This window comes from Dipodomys ordii, unplaced genomic scaffold, assembly GCF_000151885.1.
Source record: "Dipodomys ordii isolate 6190 unplaced genomic scaffold, Dord_2.0 Scaffold5, whole genome shotgun sequence".
NCBI lineage: Eukaryota > Metazoa > Chordata > Mammalia > Rodentia > Heteromyidae > Dipodomys > Dipodomys ordii.
The window spans coordinates 24,244,428-24,262,337 of NW_012267221.1; the positions used below are offsets into that span (position 1 = coordinate 24,244,428).

Consider the following 17,910-nt stretch of genomic DNA (forward strand, 5'->3'; position numbering starts at 1 on the left):
CCAGACCTAGAGTTCAAGCCCAGGACTGGCAAAAAAAAAAAAAAAAAATTGTTGTGTTAGAGGCAAGGAGCTTAGAGAGCTATTCAAGTTCAAATGGCATTTCCAGGATTCAAATCCAAGTGTGTGTAGAGGGTTGGGGTCTCATTGATTCTGTGGCCTCTCCTTTGGTCTCTTCTTTCCAAAACATGGGAAAGACACATGAAGTGGTGACATGGAAGGGGTGGGGCAATAGGAGGGTGGGAATGTGGGGTAATGAGAAGCCATCCTGCCTGTCACTCGCCAGTGTGTCCTCTGGGGCATCTGTGAGATGATAGAATTAGGCTGGATGACCTCTGATGGGGTGAGCATGTGGTCCAGGATGCTGGGGCAGCCCCAATATCTGTTGCATTGCACCATTATTGACCCTTTCCATTCTCAGAAGCATCCCACTATGGACTGTGAATTCTGTGGCTGTCTTACCTATAAAGTACTTTCTGGTTCTTAATTCCTGTGGCTTCAGATTGAGTCAAATGATGATGAAAGCAACATGAGTTCTCATGTTTACCAGGTCTGTGAGGTATAGCATTGACTACAACTTACATAGACTTTGCTTTGCTTTTCTGATATGGGTGTATTTTTCTTTAAAAGTAACTAGGAAGTCTCCTTCTGTCTCAGTTTAAGTTGGAGTCACTGTATAGAATTTGTTTCTTATATTAAGAGTCCTTATACTAAGTCACTGCTGAAGGCATCATCTTATATAATAAACATATTGATGTTGTCTGACAATTTCTCACTTTGCAAAATCAAAACAGGTTGAGAGAAGTGACTTGCAAGAGAGAGATGGAGCCAGGACTAATTGTACAGTTAACTCCAATGTCATGCTGAAGTATATGCATATAGTACATACATTCAATTATCTGTTGCTAATTTAATAATTATCAATCTTCCTAACTTCCCAGCAGATCTCCTACATTCATCAGTGTCCATGCCAGATTTTATGGCTTCATCTTCCATTGTTTCCATTGTGAATTTCACAGACAAAGAAGCAGGTTCTCAGGGAAAATACAGGAGAATGGTAAGGATGGTTTCTTACTTGTCAGGACTGTTTTTGGTTGAGTTTGTCTTTACCACAGTCTGAACAGAAAACAGAAATTTGTTTTTTTGTTTATATCTGCATAAACAACATTTGACAAACCACCAGCCGACACTGTATCATCTGTTTTTATTTATTGTCTGGCTAATTTACAAAGACGCAGTTGTCTAGGGTAGATTCTACCCTACCACTATCCTGATGACAGAGATACCAAAAGGTGTCTTTTTACACAGTGTAATGATATGAAAAAAGTACCTTCCTTCCTCTACAGCCCCTGCTTATAAACAGTGAAAAATGAACTTCATACCAAAAAATTGTGGACATTTTAACAACTGTCATATTTCTGCTGCTAAAATAACAAAAGTGGTATTACAAGTCAAAATATAAATGCCTGGTTTTACAAATATGCAAATAATCTGCTACTTAGACATAAAAATTGATTTTTTTTCAAATCACAAAGTAAGGCACCATTGGATTAAACATTTTTCTTGATTTTTACTAAATAAAATGCATAGTGAAATAAATACCAAACACTGAATTTTAATACTGTAATACATTTCAATATAAAACAATATGTGAATGTTAAAGTACTGTATTTATTGCATCTTGAATACTCTTATCTGGAATTTTTATGAAAAAAAAAGACCCATTAACACTCTAATTTCAGGGGAGGAAACACTCATTTTTGGGTGATTTGCCATAGTAGGAGATTTTAGCACAGAACTTGGTTGAAGTTTTGAATGCAACTAGGTTGCTAACTTTCAAAGAAAGGATGTAGGTATATTAATGAACCATTCCTTAAAAAATATATTTTAAAACATCTTTACCACAGACGAATGGCAACTTGAGCTGTGACATTGTTTCAATCTTTAGCAAGGTGACAGCAAAGTTGAGATATACAAGGAATTGTCTACTCCTCGTGACCCATATGAAGTGCATTTGAGCCTGACTTCTCTCTGTCACATCTGCTTGGAAGACCATTTTCTACCTTTTGTGAACTGGGTCATTCCATGGTCACAGGGGTGTTTATCCCTGTTGCCATCAGATCAAAGAATCCAAAACAAAATGATGCTGTTAAATTGCCAAAAATGTTAGAAAAAAGTCTTTAAGATATTTCGCCAAAGCTTTGTTGCATCTTTGTATTTCTTGCTTCTCTTGGAGTAAGAGCTTCAAGTGAATAAGTGAAAGGTAAATAAATGGTAAAGGAGAAGTGAGGAAACAGTTCTCTAATATACTAAGCCAGGACTTTGGCAAGGAAAGTTATATAAAAATACAATATATTCAAATCAGTAATTCATAATTTATTAGACACTCCATGTATTAGAACCCTAAGTTCAGTTTTATGTAAATGAAATAGTTATTCTATAAACAGGAATGCATCTTTCAGATTTTTCTTTGGATTGATTTTTCTAGCCTCTCCCAATACTACATGATTATTCCACTGAAACAAGATATTAAAGTTTAGGTAAATACATATACACACATGTGGTTCTGTGCTTTAAGACCATGAATAATGATAATTTTAAACATAATCATTATAAAACATCAACATGGAAATATTTTTTCCAACTCTACAGCTAGATTTAAAAGTCTTAGTAAAATTTTGTAAACAAAATTATATTTAAAAAGGCAAGTCTGGCTCTTCCATATGGTCTGTTATTGGAGCTTTATTTGCATAGAGTGAGACAAATGATTTTCCTGTAGAGACTAAAAATAAATGTCCTCCAATTTCTACTAGCAAGCTCTAAACTTAACGCCTGAGTTAGGTTTTTTAGGCTTTTTGCCCTCAGCTCAATGCTGTTTCCTTCCTCCATGATTCTGATTTGATACCATTTCCTGACTCTTTCTCTCTCCTACCTGGCCTTCCTACCCTCTCCCAGCTGTCCCTGAAGAACTAGCTCTGGGAGAAAGAAAGAGAGAAAAAAAACACTTCAAATCTGCAAAGCAGGCATTCAGCTGACAAGTGAGTGTACAAGACAGCTGGTTGTGAGTCCTAAAGCCTCCCAAAGGCTTTCGGTTTCTTTCCCATGGCTTTATTCCAAATGATGGTAAACCAGATTAGATTGATTTCTGACCCTGGTATTGTGAGGCAATACTTGGATATTATGGGAAGAGGAGAAAGAAGGGACCAGAATCTAAGGTCAAGCTGCCTGCCGAATAGGTGTTAGGTCCTACCTTTCTTTTTAGGTACCTCTTAAATTGCCAAAGCTCATCTTGCATTTTTGTCTTTTAAACAAAAGATTTGTCTACTTCAAATAGAGAAGCACTCTTTAAGTACAGAATGCACACTGTATTTTTGAAAATTTGGTACCAAAAGAGAATATAAAATAGCTCATTGATAATTTTTATATAGATTACAGGTTGAAATGATAATTTGGGTATATAAGGTTAAATAAAATATATTACAATTAATCTGTTTCTTTTTACCTTTTAAAGAAATCTGGCTACCAATCATTTTAAAGTTGTACATGGGGCTCACATTATATTTCTATTGGAAAACTCTGTCTTGGAGCCTACCTCAGACTGCCCAAGACTGCCCTTCCCGTAACCACAGAGCTACATATGAGCCCTTGCTCAGCAACTTGCTAAGGCTTTCTGTGGTTCATGGAAACAGACAGGAGGCTAAGCATTTGAAAAAGGCCTGGATGAAACCAGCTCTCAGGGACTTTAATAATTACAGCCTGTAGCAAGTAAGCAGTGGATGTTTGAGTCTGTCTGGTTGAAAGCTGGGATATAATTCATCTCTGCCTACTTGCCACAAAAGCCTGATGATCGCAGCAACTAACAATGGCAGGCTCTAGCTGAAGCAAGCAGTCGCTCTGAGACTATATGCATAGGAAAAAGCAAAGTGTATTTTTTGTATAAGACCCTCCCCCTTCATATTCTCACATCATCCTCCTAAGGATAAGGGAAGTGGGGGGAGGGTGTGCAATTCTCAGACAGCAACAACAGAAGCGGCTCTTGAGCTTGGGAAGAGAGAAGCAGGCATAGATCACCTCAGGATGGGTGGGAGAGGTGGGGCACCCCTTTCTCTTCGGTTGGATCCACCTTGAAAAATCAGACAAAACATAATTTTGGTTAGAAAGCTATGTTTTTACTGTGGAGAAATATGGGGATGGTTGGGAAGGTGCCCACTACCTCATTCCCTGTGACCAAGGCTCTAAGATAATTGTGCATGTGGGTGAGAGAGGAAGCAGGGGATGACAGGAGTAAACACTGAGTATTCAAAGTAAAAACATTCTTATTCTATGTGTTGATTGTAGATTTAGAAAATACATGCTTGCAGCACCCAGAGATTATGTGTATATTCTTCAGTTATATACATTTCCCTTTTTTATTCCACAATAGGATTAATTTGACATCTCCCAAAGTCAATATTTCTCACAAATATAATTGTTAATGGAATGTTGCATTTGGCTATATAGAACTATACTATAGTTTATCCAATGAATCTCCTTTTGTGGGTAAGGTTAATCAGTTCACTTGAAGTCATTTCCCCTGGTTTTATTTACATTTTCATAATGACCAGTGATGTTGAATATCTTTCCATGTGCTTGGTGGCTATCTGTATATTTTCTTCAGAAAATGTCTATTATTCAATTATTCAATTTGTTTTAACTGGAGAGTTGTAGGAATGCTATATATACTCTAAGTATTAATCCCTTATTAGATATATAATTTTCAAATATGTTTTTCAATCCTGCAAATTCTCTTTTTACTCTTTTCATGTGTTCTCATAAAAGCTATCCATGGACTATTTGTGTGCTGAAACTGAGTTTAAAATTCCTTAATATTAAAAAAATTAATTTATCAAACACACAGTTTGAGGAGCTCAACAGGTATGGGGTGTAAAGTTAATCCTTTAAACAGGTATGCCTGCCTGCCCACTGAGCAGAAACTGAGGGGGCCGCACGATGGGTCCTCAGCAGACACCTTAAGAGAAAACACCTAGACTTAGGGAACCAAGTCCCTGTTTTCTCTGTGTCTTTCTCAGTATCTTCTCTCTCTTTACTTTTGGTGCTGGTCCTTGGCCTTGAACTCAGGGCTTGGGCACTGTCTCTGAACTTTTTTGCTCAAGGCTAGTGCTCTACCACTCGAGCCAAGGCTCTACTTACAGCTTTGTTTTTGTAGCTTAATTGGCGATAAATGTCTCACAGGCTTTCATGCCCAGGATGGCTTTGAACCACATTCCTCAGATCTTAGCCTCCTGAGTAGCTAGGATTACAAGCATGAGCCACCAGGGTCTAGCTTTCTCTCATTTTTCATGCAGCAACTAGGGCTTCAACTAAAAGCCTCACACTCTTGCTTGGATTTTTTTTCACTCAAGGTTGGCATTCTGAAACATCCCTACTTATGGATTTTTGCTGGTTAATTGGAAATGAGAGTCTCACAGACTTTTCTGGCTGGGTTGGCTTTGAACTTCAGTTCTCAGATCTCAGCCTCCTGAATAGCTAGGATTATAGGCATGAGCAACCAGTACCTGTCCAGAATCAAGTTTCTAAGGAGAGAAGTTAGAGAAAATACTGTCATTCTACTTGTTTCTTTCTTTCACCATCGCAACCAAATCTTTTCTTGAGAAGGCATCGGAGTAGACTTATTTGGATGTTGACCAGCCATATGTCTTAGAGCCCTGACCATCACCTAGCACAGCACAGATGGCCAGCAGAAGGAAGGTAGACCTTGCTCCACATCACAAGGTGGCACTCATAGTGTATCACTGCGTGGCACTACCTTGGTGCCCTATCTGGCTCAGGACTTAGAGACTGAGGCAGTGATAGAAGGACAATAAAACCTGGTACTTGATAGTACCTTATTCATTTTTGTTAGATGATCAGTTATTATATCAAGCATGCCTAATATTAGAAATACTTAAACAGATTTTCAGGAGCAGTGGAAATTTACCAACTTACATTTAAAATGCCTACTGTTTCAGGCTTTGTTACTCTAGGAAGATTCTGTTGTAAGCAAAGTACTGTTCTAGCCCTCAAGTTGTTTACTTGAGTCTTAAAGAAAGAAGGGTGGGAGGAAATGTGTTTAGCTATCAAGCTGAAAACTACAGGGTATATGGAAGCTGGTTCTCTTACTGATTTAAAAATGCAAATATTTAAGTTACAAGTACTTATAACAAGTCAGAAAAAGTATTTAGAATTTATATAAATAGCTCCTTAATGTAAAATCATTTTAGTGCCCAAGAGGGGGGAATAAGGCTGAATTCTCATTAGAAAGCCCTTCAAATGAAACATAGCCACATCTTCCCTCACTCCCCCAAATCCATGTGAAGACCTCCTTTCATAAAATTTCAGCCACCTTCTCTTATATGGCAATTTTATTATAGTTGGACTTTTAAATTAGGCATTGTCTAGGAATGCATATTCCACCTAAGTGCATTTTTCTAGGAACTGGAAGGTTTCTGTCAGGCACAACGTTGTTTACCTTTGGCATTTGTTCAAGGAAAATTTCCTAGAGTATTTTCTAACTCTGAACTCTTCAACTCTTTTGCACAAAGTGAAATCTGACTCGCTAAATTTAGCCTAATGGAAATGTGCCCAGGCTAGAACATGAAGCACAACTCTGTGTCCCTTCCTCCAGCTTTGAACTGTGACTACCACCTAGCAATTCTCCCCAAGGCCAGTCATTTTACTCCAGATGATATTAATCTATGCTGAAGTTAGGAACCAACCAACCCCAAGTCATGTAAGAACTGGGTGTTAGGACTGGAGGCATGGTTCAAGTGGTAGAGTACCAGTCGTGAGCAAGAAAGCTGAGTGAGGGTGCAAGGCCCTGAGTTCAAGCCTCGGTCTTGTCAAAACCTAAAACCCAAACCCAAACTGCATGTTAAGAAAAAATAGGCTCTGAACCGGGCGGCAGTGGCTTATGCCTATAATCCTAGCTACTCCAGGAGACTGAACTCTGAGAATCGAAGTTCAAAGCCAGCCTGTGAAGGAAAGTCTGTGAGACTCTTATCTCCAAATAACCACCAGAAAACCGGAAGTAGTGCTGTGGCTCAAGTGGTAGAGTGCTAGCCTTGAGCTGAATCGCTCAGGGACAGTGCCAAGGCCCAGAGTTCAAGCCCTATAACGACCAAAAAAAAAAAAGAAAAGAAAAAGAAAAAGAAAAATAGGCTCTGAATGTGTGTAAAGTCCTCTTGAAGGAACTAAGACATGGCTATGAATACTGGGACCATTATCTGACTTGTTCAGTTTGGTTCTGAGGCTAAGCTGCTCTAAGTCTGAGCTTCATCAATAATTTCTGTATATCTTGTGAAGATTCTTTCTTATTCTTATGCATTTATTGTGGCATTCCAGAGCGACTACTTTTCCTTCATGCTTGGATTTCTTCTTTAATAGAGGAACAATGATTTACTTCTTGATTTCTTTCTTTCTTTTTTTTGGTTGGTCATGAGGCTTGAACTCAGGGCCTGGGTGCTATCCTTCAGCTCTTTTGCTCAAGGCTAGTGCTCTACCATTTGAGCCACAGTACCACTTCCTACTTACTTCTTTATAGAAGCATTACATATATTAGGAAACAACCAGAAGCAATCTAAATGTGAAATAATGATAAATTATTGTATGCTCACTTGTTGGGCTCCTGTGAGACAAAGTATGTGATAAAAAAAGCCACCACTAAAAAACTCCACTATGCAAAAATTCAGAATTATATGGATAAGAATGGGAAAAGGATCTGGCAAAGTGAAAATATTTGTTCCTTGGAAAGATTATGGATATGTGTCACATTTTCATATAATGAACCATAAAGCTATGTTTATGACACATTTAATAAAAGATGATTTCACTTTTGCAATCTCAGGTAGATCAGGGGAAACATGGTCCAAGGAAGCAAGATAACAGAATCTAATACTTCTAAAACAAAGGCCCTTTGAGCTTGTAACGACACCTTAAAATAATCATATGTCACACACACAATACAGGGATCTTATTCTCCTCACTACACATGGAAGGGGAAGTTCCTAGAATTTCTACCCCACTTTGGACAAAAGGTCCAAAGGTAACTCAGGCTATTTATGGACAAATCTACCAAATGTACTAGCAGAGATACTCACTCCGGCTTTCATTTCTTGCCAACTTGCTGGGATAACTTTTGGTGCTTGGTACATATGGCTCTGGAGGTGGCAGATCAGAAATTGGATGGAAGTAGAATCTGCTTTCCCACTCATCTGGGGGAGAAACAAACAGTGTCTTCAGCACAGACAATCTGCTAAGACAACTTATGTAATGAAAAAGCTCATAAAGAAACAGAAAGAGGGCTATAGAAATCAGTTTTAGTTTTATGCTGAGAAGTTTGCAGAGCAGCTGGCAGTGCTACAAATGTCACTCGTTAGTATGTGGATAAAATATGCAGGACTACAATCAAAAGCATGGAGATTTTAGCCAGTGATCCAGCATTTCCTGTTAGGAACTGGGCTCCGACCAGTGGGCACAGCATAACTGGAACCATTCTGAGAATATGGTAGGAAATGCTTTCATATCTGCAAGCCTGTTTAGAAATGTAGGGTATAAGGAAGTTCTTTTCAGAATTCTGGAATCTCTGGAAAGTTAACCAAAATGAGACATAAACAAGTAACAAATCAGAGAAAGATGAGATGTCTTTTGGGAAATGGGATGGAGGGATTTAATTATTTTTAGTATGAAATTCTAGTGGCCCTGTCATAGTTTGCTCAGTACAGTGCAACGTGCTAACAATGATGGAACATGAATATTAACTCAGGCAAACACCACACACCTTCACATGATGAATCTTGGAAGCCATTTCTAACCGATGCTGATGGCGGAGGTGGGGGAGGCGCCCCAGCACCAGGCCTGTCAGGAGGAAGAGGTGGCCTGGGCCCACTCCTGGGACTATCCCCTCCACTCCTGGATGGCATCTGAGGGGTAGCCGGCAGGGCCCGAGATGCACTGCCATTTCTGCCTATTGGAGGCGGTGGTGGGAGGGGACCTGAGGCAAAAGAGAAGACATTGAGTGCAATGGTATCTTACATGCCTTACTGCTATTGTAGTCACCATCGGTATGCAACTATGAGTGTCTTCCTGGATACATGCCTTTTAACTAGTGACAATGGAGAAATGGGGGATGTTCCAGGACATGACAAGTGAGTGGCATATCTAAACACAAAATGTACATGTGTCCATGTGGGTGTGCAAAGTGAGTGTGAGTGAGCATTGTGACTAGAGCTGAAATGTTGAAACCAGAAACAGGTGATAAACAGTTTGTACTTAGGGTATAATTAAAAACCATTTATAATCTTGAATTTGGTTCCAGACAGAAGTGGCATTGGGAAGCTAAATGCTAGTCATCCTGAGAAGAGCAGGAGTTCCTTCTTGGTTCTTCTCTTTGGGGAGGTTAGATTGAGCACAGGGAGTGACAAATGCTAATCAATACTCCTGGTATTGATAATCACTGCCCTGGGTCCTGCCTTGGGAAAGCTGCTGCTCTATAGAGCGAGATTGCTGGTCTACAGAATACAGGGTAGTTGTTACCTTTTCCTAATGCCACTGCCAGGACTATTCATTTCTCAGAAAAATTCTAAGTACATTCTCATAATTCTGAAGAAATCCTTCTTGTTTTCCTCATCCTCCAAATGCAGAGGATATTTGTGTAGTAAATTAAGAAAATAGAAACAAAACCTTGAGCATTTCCCATGTAAATCTAAGTGGTCTTCCTGATCTTCAGCAGGGCATTTTGCTTGTAAGATGCCCTCATTTTATGTAAATTTGGCATATAATTATCTCCTTACTCTTAGGTTCAGCATCCAGCTAAAGACTTTCAGTTGCACAATGTGCCCACTTCAGATAACCTTGGCAAAAATTTTTGGTTCCAGCATTTGATGGGAGTGGGGGTAGGAAGTGCTGCCCAGCCGCTGATTTCTCAAGGAGTCTTTGGTGTCTCACCGAGAGTTGACCTAGGCTGGCTAAGGGTCGTCTCACATGTGGGTTTGATGTCTCTGGTAATATCACCAACCTGACTGCTCCAAATACAAACTATAACACCAATATTACGGGGCACACTACCATTGAACTTTATCAAGTTCATCTCATTTTGTTTTTTAAAGTAAATGTTCATGTTCCCAACTGTCTGACCCATGACACCTGCTCCAAATATAGACTGGCACAATGGAAAGCAGACTTATATTTTTCATTGGCAGGATAATACTAAAATTGACCATTCATTGAATAATAAAACCATATGCCAGAAAATAAGAGAACTTCTCTATATACTGTCTCCTTTAAATTCTTTCAACTCTAAGAAGTTCAGAGGCAGTGTGTGTGGTCTCAGAAGTTTTAGAAGTTCCTAAAGCCCAAGCCAGGAGAGGAATGAATGGAAAAGAAAGGATTTAACTTCAAATCTTCAAATTGTAAAGCTCATTCCCCTAATAATGAAGACAACCAAATTTCAAGAAATAGTTGCCTCTTGATGACCTTGCATGTAGTCCTTGTAGTTATGTAAATTGCTAGGAATTTTCTGGAAGGATATTTGCCAGTATCTACAGAATTCACAGTAAGCTATGAAGTATTACTCCAGCATTCTATCTTTAGGAACTCCTCCAAAGGAAATAGATGTGAATAAATATTTAGCTACTAGGATGCATCACTGTATTATCTGTAACAGCAAAAACATAGAGATGGTAGAATATGCCTATAACCTGAGCACTCAGGTGGAGTGAGGAGGATAACTAGTTCAAGGCCAACCTGGTTCACACAATGAGAGACTCTTAAAATCCAAAACCAAATTAAATACAAATCTAGTGATGGCTCATAGAGTCGAAGGATGTGACAGCATAAATAAGTCAAGGTACATCTGTAGAAGCTAATACTGTTCAACCATAATAGTTTGCACAAGAACAATCCTATCAGAAAATGTCAATGAAATCTTTCAAAAGCAAATTACCACATATTTGTGGTGCCAATGTTGCCATAATTGATAAATATTCATTTTAAGAGGCTTGGAAAGATACATAAATGTTAATAACTATTATTCATGTATTGTTTCTGCATGGTAGTGGTAGGATTTCAGGTGATTTTTATTTTCTGAATACTTTTCTCTATTTCTATATTAAATGGGTATGACTTTTATGCAGTATGAAGAGAAAATACATGTTATTTGTTACTGCCTATATTAAACTTGTTTATTCATCAACTTGGTAGAGCTATACAGAAAGGTCCTCAATTACTTTGCAGATAAATCCATAGCTATTGGAGGAGAAAAACGTCATAGTTCACTCATCTATCTGAGGGACCTAAGTTGGCCACTGAAGAAAACTTACTGCAATGCCATTAAGACTGGGATGAGATTTAATGGAGTAGTGACTTCTTAATACTTGTAATCAATTCTCCATGGCATGTTGGTTTGAAGGAGTGGGTTTCAAACTCTTTTGTGCATTATAATCACCCCAGTACGTGGAAGTATCCTGATGCCTACTCTGCTTCTAGACTGATAATGGGAATCCCGAGGAAGGGACCCAGACCTCTAAGTTTTTAAGTCTCTCTGATGATTCCAGCATGTGATCAAGTTTGGAGACCACTGATTTAAAGAATACGGTTCATTAGGTTCTTGAGATCCTGGGGTCAAAAGTCAGTTGACTTCTCTTAAAAGAAAAATGCCCCATTTCAGACATGATGGAGTATGCATGATATGATGAAAACTTGAAAAGCAGGACCTGGGGATGTGGCTCAATGGTAGAGTATCTACCTACTGTGATGTGATCCCCAGCACAGAGCGGGTGGGAGGAAGAGACTGAGTTTATCAAAAGCATTGTATGTCAAGAGCATGTATTCTATTAAAATGCCTATTATAATCCAGTGAATGAGAAAAATTAGGAAATGGCTTTAGCAGGCCTTTCAAACCATGCAAATGCATGCTTGTTTTGTTTCATTTTGCAGTGCTGGGGACTGAATCCAGGGCCTCAAGCATGCTAAGGCAAGGGCTCTACCGCTAAGTTACATCCCCAGCCCAACATGTAAATTTTGATTTTATGAATATGAGCATTTTTATAAAAAGAAGTTGATACCTTTGTTTGACTCTCCAAGGGATTTATATCCCAGAGGTGTTAGCAAAGGACAAATTGGACTTTTTAGCATGTGAGTGAAGTGGCCTCAAAGCCTGGGAAACGAAGAGAGAAGTTTAGAAGTTCATTAGCTCTGACATGACTATCCTTCTGGGAATCACCGGGTCCTCCTCTATGATGAGACTATACCCAACTAAGATGGTTGAGCTTGGGTGAGGGAGGCAGGGCAGCAGAGACCAGAATGTACTGAGGGAAGGTGAAATTCCAGCCTTTCCTATCAACTGTCTAGAATCACTTACTTGTTGGTTAGCCTCACCTTTAAACACAAACTGAATTACTGGTCCCCTTCCTCAGAGGTTTGACATCATACAAGTCAGTGTTGCTTAAAAGCATGAAGTGGTCTGAGGTTTTGCTTGTGTTCGTAACTGATTCACCCATGATATTTAGATAGGCGATATTCACTGGTGACATTTAGGGAGGCTGGATTTTTGGGAGACTACTCACCCAGGTCTTGCCATACCTGATCTGCCTGGTGGATCCCTCACAGGAGGAGGGGGCCTCTCATTGGGCAGGGGAGGAAGAGGTCCAGAGCGTCCCGCAGTAGGTAAGGGAGGCGCAGACGAAGTGAGGGACAAATTCCGCTGAGGGAGTCTTGGGATTTCATCACTGCTGCTGGAAGCTGGAGGCAGGGGAGGAGGGCCGGGCCTGCTTGGTGGTGGAGGAGGAGGTGGGGCCTGCGAGGAGGGGGAAGGCCGCGGGGTAGAAGGCACTGGAGGCTTGTTGTTTTGTGGGGGAGGAGGTGGAACTGCTTCCCTGTGCATGGCGGGTCTGTTGCCCACTGGAGGAGGTGGTGGCGGGGGTTTGTCATCCAAGGCCCTGCTCGGTGTGGGAGGCAGGGGAGGCCTGTTGGAGAAGGGAGAGGAGGAGCCCACAGGGGTCTGGCGGATGGAGCCTCCTCCAAAAGCAGCACCTCGGTTTCCAGGGAAAGGTGGAGGGGTGGGCCCCAGGCTGAGCTGCCTGGGGGCTCCTGGCACTGGTAGGGCCCCTCGGTTGTGTGGAGTTGACTGGACGGGTCTTGGTGTATTCGGCACCGGAGGGGGGAGGTTATCAGGCTTTGAGCTCACATCGGGCCTTGGGGGAGGCATTCGGTTCCTAGGTGGCTCTGGCGGACCAATCCTGTGGCCTGGAGAAGGCACGGGAAACCTCCCTGGGCCACTCGGGGGTGAGAAAGGCTTGGCAGATGTGGCTCTTCCTCCTGGGGGCAAAATTGGTGGACGGCTTCCTCCAGAATCTAAAGAATAGGAAAAGAGTACTCAGTTAGAAAATTAGGAAGCCTACCCAAAAATCAGCGAGCTGGGGTGTATTCCTAGCTACTGGAAGTCCTTTACTAAAGGGCTATACATTACAGATTAAAAAAAATCAAAATTGTAGTATTTGTATAATATATAAGTGGGTTTTCTGGAGGCACAGGAGTAGACTTCACATCCGTCTGCTTTCTAATTCCAAGCTTGCACCCACAGGCTTTCAAACAGACTTTTGAGATATTATTTAGCAATAAATAGGGGGAGGAGCCAGGGTGAAATTCAGCAGCATTCTGGAAGGGCCCCTATGCATCACAAAAGGGTAAGCACAAGATGGCATAGGTAATGGGACTTCTGCTAATGATTTTCATTTATTCCCCACTGCTGTCTCCTTGTACCTCTCATGTTCGTAAAATAATTCAGCCATTGTAAACAAAAACAAAATATGCATATATACATCTATCTATCTATCTATCTATCTATCTATCTATCTATCTATCTATCTATCTATCTATCTATCTATCTAATCTATTTACTTTATGGTGCTAGGCAGCAAACCCAGAGACTTGGCAAACACTCTGTCACTGATCCTCAGCCCTTAGTTATGCCAATATACATCTCCATGTGCAAGGCTTACTTAATCCCTTTGAAAGAAGTGCCCAAGAAATTTGAGGGGGGGTATTTTTTCTTTTTTGGTTGGTCATTGGGCTTGAACTCTGGGCCTGGGTGCTGTCCCTGAGCTCTTCAGCTCAAGGTTAGTGCTCTTAATGCACAGTACCACTGCTGGTTTTCTGGTGGTTAACTGGAGATAAGAGTCTCATGGACTTCCTGCCCAGGTTGGCTTTGAACCACAATCCTTAGATCTCAGTTTACTGAGTAGCTAGGATTACAGGTGTGAGCCACCAGTGCCTGGCCAAGGGGAGGAGGGTGGTGAGGCAGGGAGGATTTTACTGGGAGAGTTAAGAAAGCACTAAGAATGGGAAAATAAATTAATAGAATTGACACTAATAGAAGGAATTCACTTGCAAAGGAGTAGGCAATCAAACATGTAACTTTTTTTGTTGTTGTTCCTATTGAGTCAACTTCCATTTCAATATTGGTGGGACAGAACACCTCTATAAAACCATGTTGGCTCAACAAATGAACCAATTTGGCTGAACCAAAAAAGCTAAAGTTTAGGGTGGAACTTAAAGGGTGAAACAGATGTGGAAAGTTACAACCACCCCCTTTAAACTCTTGAAATCCAAGGTAATTCTTGAAAAATGGTAAGCCTTAAAACATGTACCTCTTTCATCATGAGCTAATTAATGCATCAAATATGTACTATATTCCAACCATTATTCTAGATACTACAAAGAAATTAGCAAAGCAGGTGAGATCCTGCTCTCCTATATATAGTTTACATTTTTGTAGGGGAGATAAGACAGAAAACCAGTAAATAAATATTTTCTGATAAGTTATAAGAATCAAGTGTTTGGAGAGGCTGGAAATAAAGGTGCTAGGGTCAGCTCTTCTATGGATGTGACATGTGGCTGAGACCTGACAAGAAGTGGATGGCCATGGGAAGGTGAGGAAGAGACTGCAGGCAGCTGGCCAGCAGGTGCAAAGGCCCTGACACGAAGACTCCATAGGAAACAGAGGCTGAGTGGCCAGAGGAGCTGGGTCACAACCAGACTTGCAGGCCTGAATTCTTTATTTTATTCTAGGCACAAGAAGAAGCATTTGGAAGATTTCATCAGTGGAGTAGCATAGGCGTGGGGGAGAATGTTTTATTTTGACTTTAGCACTAGAAAGAAAATCTGTATTTTCCTCGACCAGACATAATAACTCTATGTCACTGAGCTGTATCCTCCAAGTTCACATTCAAGCTGTAGTTATCATCCACCTTAACAAAGGCAGAGCATTTCTGTTATACCATTCTGTTCACTAAACTTGAATTTTATTTTACTTTTTTCCTTGACTTTTGCTTTAACTTTACTTATTGCCAAAGCATAAATGAATGTGTCAGGTATGTCAAATGCCTTGGGTGGGTAGGCTTTTAAGTAAGCTGTTTATTATTTTTTAAATGGTACTAGGTATTGAACTGAGGACTTTAAGCTTCCTAAGCAAATGTGTTACCATTTGAGCCAGACTCCCAGACCGTAAGCAAACAAACTTAGACACAAGTTTGGCAAGATGGGCTGTCTCCTGTAAGTATTTTGGATATTAGCTGTATGTCTCCTGACACTGCGTACTAGAGTCTCAAGATTATGACCATCCATGTGAACAGTCAACTAGCCCTGAGCAGTCAGTGACTTTATCTTCAAATGAATGTATTTGATTGTTTTTTTCTTTTTCTAAAGGAAATTTTACAAGATCACAGAATTAGAAATAAAATTCTTCTAATGTGATAAACATTTCCCTCAAATAGTTTTAGGTAAAATTTCTGAATTCTGAAGGAGTCAAGAGAACCAACATACTGCTAGTCTTCAAAATGCTTCTGGTTTTAAGTATTTCAGGCGAGATAGTTGCTGTCCTTAGAACCATAGGTGCTATCTGAATGGCAGACATGGTATTTAGATTTAGTAAGACGTTTAGCTATATTTCCTCTGATGTGCTCAATAGTGCATTTGAAGAGTGGCTCACAAATATTTGCTAGGTTAGAGAGGAGGTATGGTGTCTTCCAGAGAAAGCTGCTCTTAGGTACCGGGACAGAATGGGGAAGAGGGGATGGAGGTATGTTCCATAGGCTCCTTTCTCTCTTCCTCCTTTGCTCACCACTACACAAGAGAACAGGTTATCCTCAAGGATACTAGGCAAGTATTCCATAGTTCTGTGGAGCTGCCTGATCCTGTTTGATAAACGGGAGCAGAGCACAGTGTGCTGTAAAGAAATGGTAACCTTTCGAACACTGTAAACTATTTTAAAGGACACTGAGCCTTAGGGGGTCTGCCAAGCCTCCAAGCTGCCAAACTTAAGTCTTAGTTACTCAAGAAGGGCATGCAGTACCATTATCTCTGTTGGCCGTGGATCTCAGCTTTGGCATTCCAGCCTGGAACAATCCTCCTAATCCAGGAGGTCCTCCTCCTCCTCCAAAATTGCCACCACTGCCTCCACTGCTGCCGCCACCACTGAAGCCACCACTGCCCCCAGCTCCTTTTGGTTCTGTAGAGAAAGAAAAGTATATGCATAAAAAAACACCTTAGCATTTCACCAGGCATAGGACTCCATAAAACAAAGATATGGCAGGAGCCTCGGTTTTCCTTACCCAGTCAAGACAGAAGCGATCCTCATTGTTCAAAGCCAGGCTGGGCAGGAAAGTCCATGAGACTGTTATCTCCAATTAACCACCAGAAAACTAGGAGTGGCACTGTGGCTCAAGTGGTAGAGCTCTTGCCTTGAGCTGAAGAGCACAGGGACAGCACCCAGGCTCAGAGTTCAAGCCCCACAACCAACCAAAAAAAATTAAAACCAACCCAACACACCATCAAAGAAGTGGGTGGTTAGATAAATTATAATATATTCATGGTCTAAAATACAATGCAATCTTTAAACTCATTTTAAGCATGCTTAATGGAGAATGCTAATAGTAATGTGGTCATTTGTAAATAACAGCAGGCTAAAAAACTGCTATTAATTTTACAGAACAAAACACATAAACTGATATAGCCAGGGGCTCGTGGTGATGCTCATGCCTGTAATCTTAGCTACTGAGGAGGCTGAGAGCTCAGGATTGTGGTTTGAAGCCAAACTGGGCAGAAAAGTCCATGATTCTCAGATCTCAGCCTCCTGAGTAGCTAGGATTACAGGCATGAACCACTGGCACCCGGCTTGATTTTAATTTTTTTAATATCAAGTCCAACAGTAGGCTTTAACAATTAAATAATTCTTTGAAATTCTAGAAGGTGTCAGATTTTGTTTTGAATTGCATTAAATTGTAGAAATTGTGGAAGATTTTGAGATGGGAAACAATAACAAATAAATGCCACAAAGAATGAGGGGGGGAGAGGAGGGAGGGAGGGAAAAAGAGAGAGAGACAGACACAGAGACAAAGACATGAAAAGAGACAGAGTGAGAGAGAGAGGATAGGGAGAGGAAGAGGTGTGTTAATGAGCACTCTGTCTGGCTAGCTTTCTGGGTTAACGTATATGTATGTATGTATGTTTGTATTTATGAAGTTGAACATTGTTTAAAATCTTATCCCCCCCAAAGTCAAATATTTGATAAGTAATACATAAAGATCTATAAATGAAGCTGGGAGAATGGACACTTTTATAATATTTAGATGTCACATTTGGAAATGTGGTACGTCTCCCAATTTATCCATGTGATTTGGATTTTTTGGAAATGTTCTGTTCATTTTATCTAAAGGTTCTTTTGGGGTTAGGATTACTCTGAATATATTTTTGTTTGTTGAAACTGTAGAAGGAATGCCAGTTGCTCATGCCTGTAATCCTAGCTACTCAGGAGGCTGAGATCTGAGGATCATGGTTCAAAGCCAGCCCAGGCAGGAAAGTCCATGAGACTCTTATCTCCAA

At 40.4% G+C, this 17,910-nt stretch overlaps 1 protein-coding gene across 4 annotated transcripts in view; it reads right to left on the bottom strand.

Moving 5' to 3' along the window:
• Positions 1-1,184: 1,184 nt before the first annotated feature.
• The window catches only part of Wipf1 (WAS/WASL interacting protein family, member 1), a 113,562-nt gene continuing 96,836 nt past the window's right edge, over positions 1,185-17,910 (bottom strand). For all 4 annotated transcript variants that reach the window (XM_013029159.1, XM_013029166.1, XM_013029151.1 and 1 more), the window contains 5 exons: positions 16,382-16,537; positions 12,613-13,383; positions 8,813-9,025; positions 8,133-8,246; positions 1,185-4,120 (listed from right to left, as the gene is read on the bottom strand). In XM_013029159.1, coding sequence (XP_012884613.1) covers positions 4,065-4,120; positions 8,133-8,246; positions 8,813-9,025; positions 12,613-13,383; positions 16,382-16,537 — 1,310 coding nt within the window. In that variant the 3' untranslated portion in view covers positions 1,185-4,064. The remainder of the gene's footprint in view (positions 4,121-8,132; positions 8,247-8,812; positions 9,026-12,612; positions 13,384-16,381; positions 16,538-17,910) is intronic.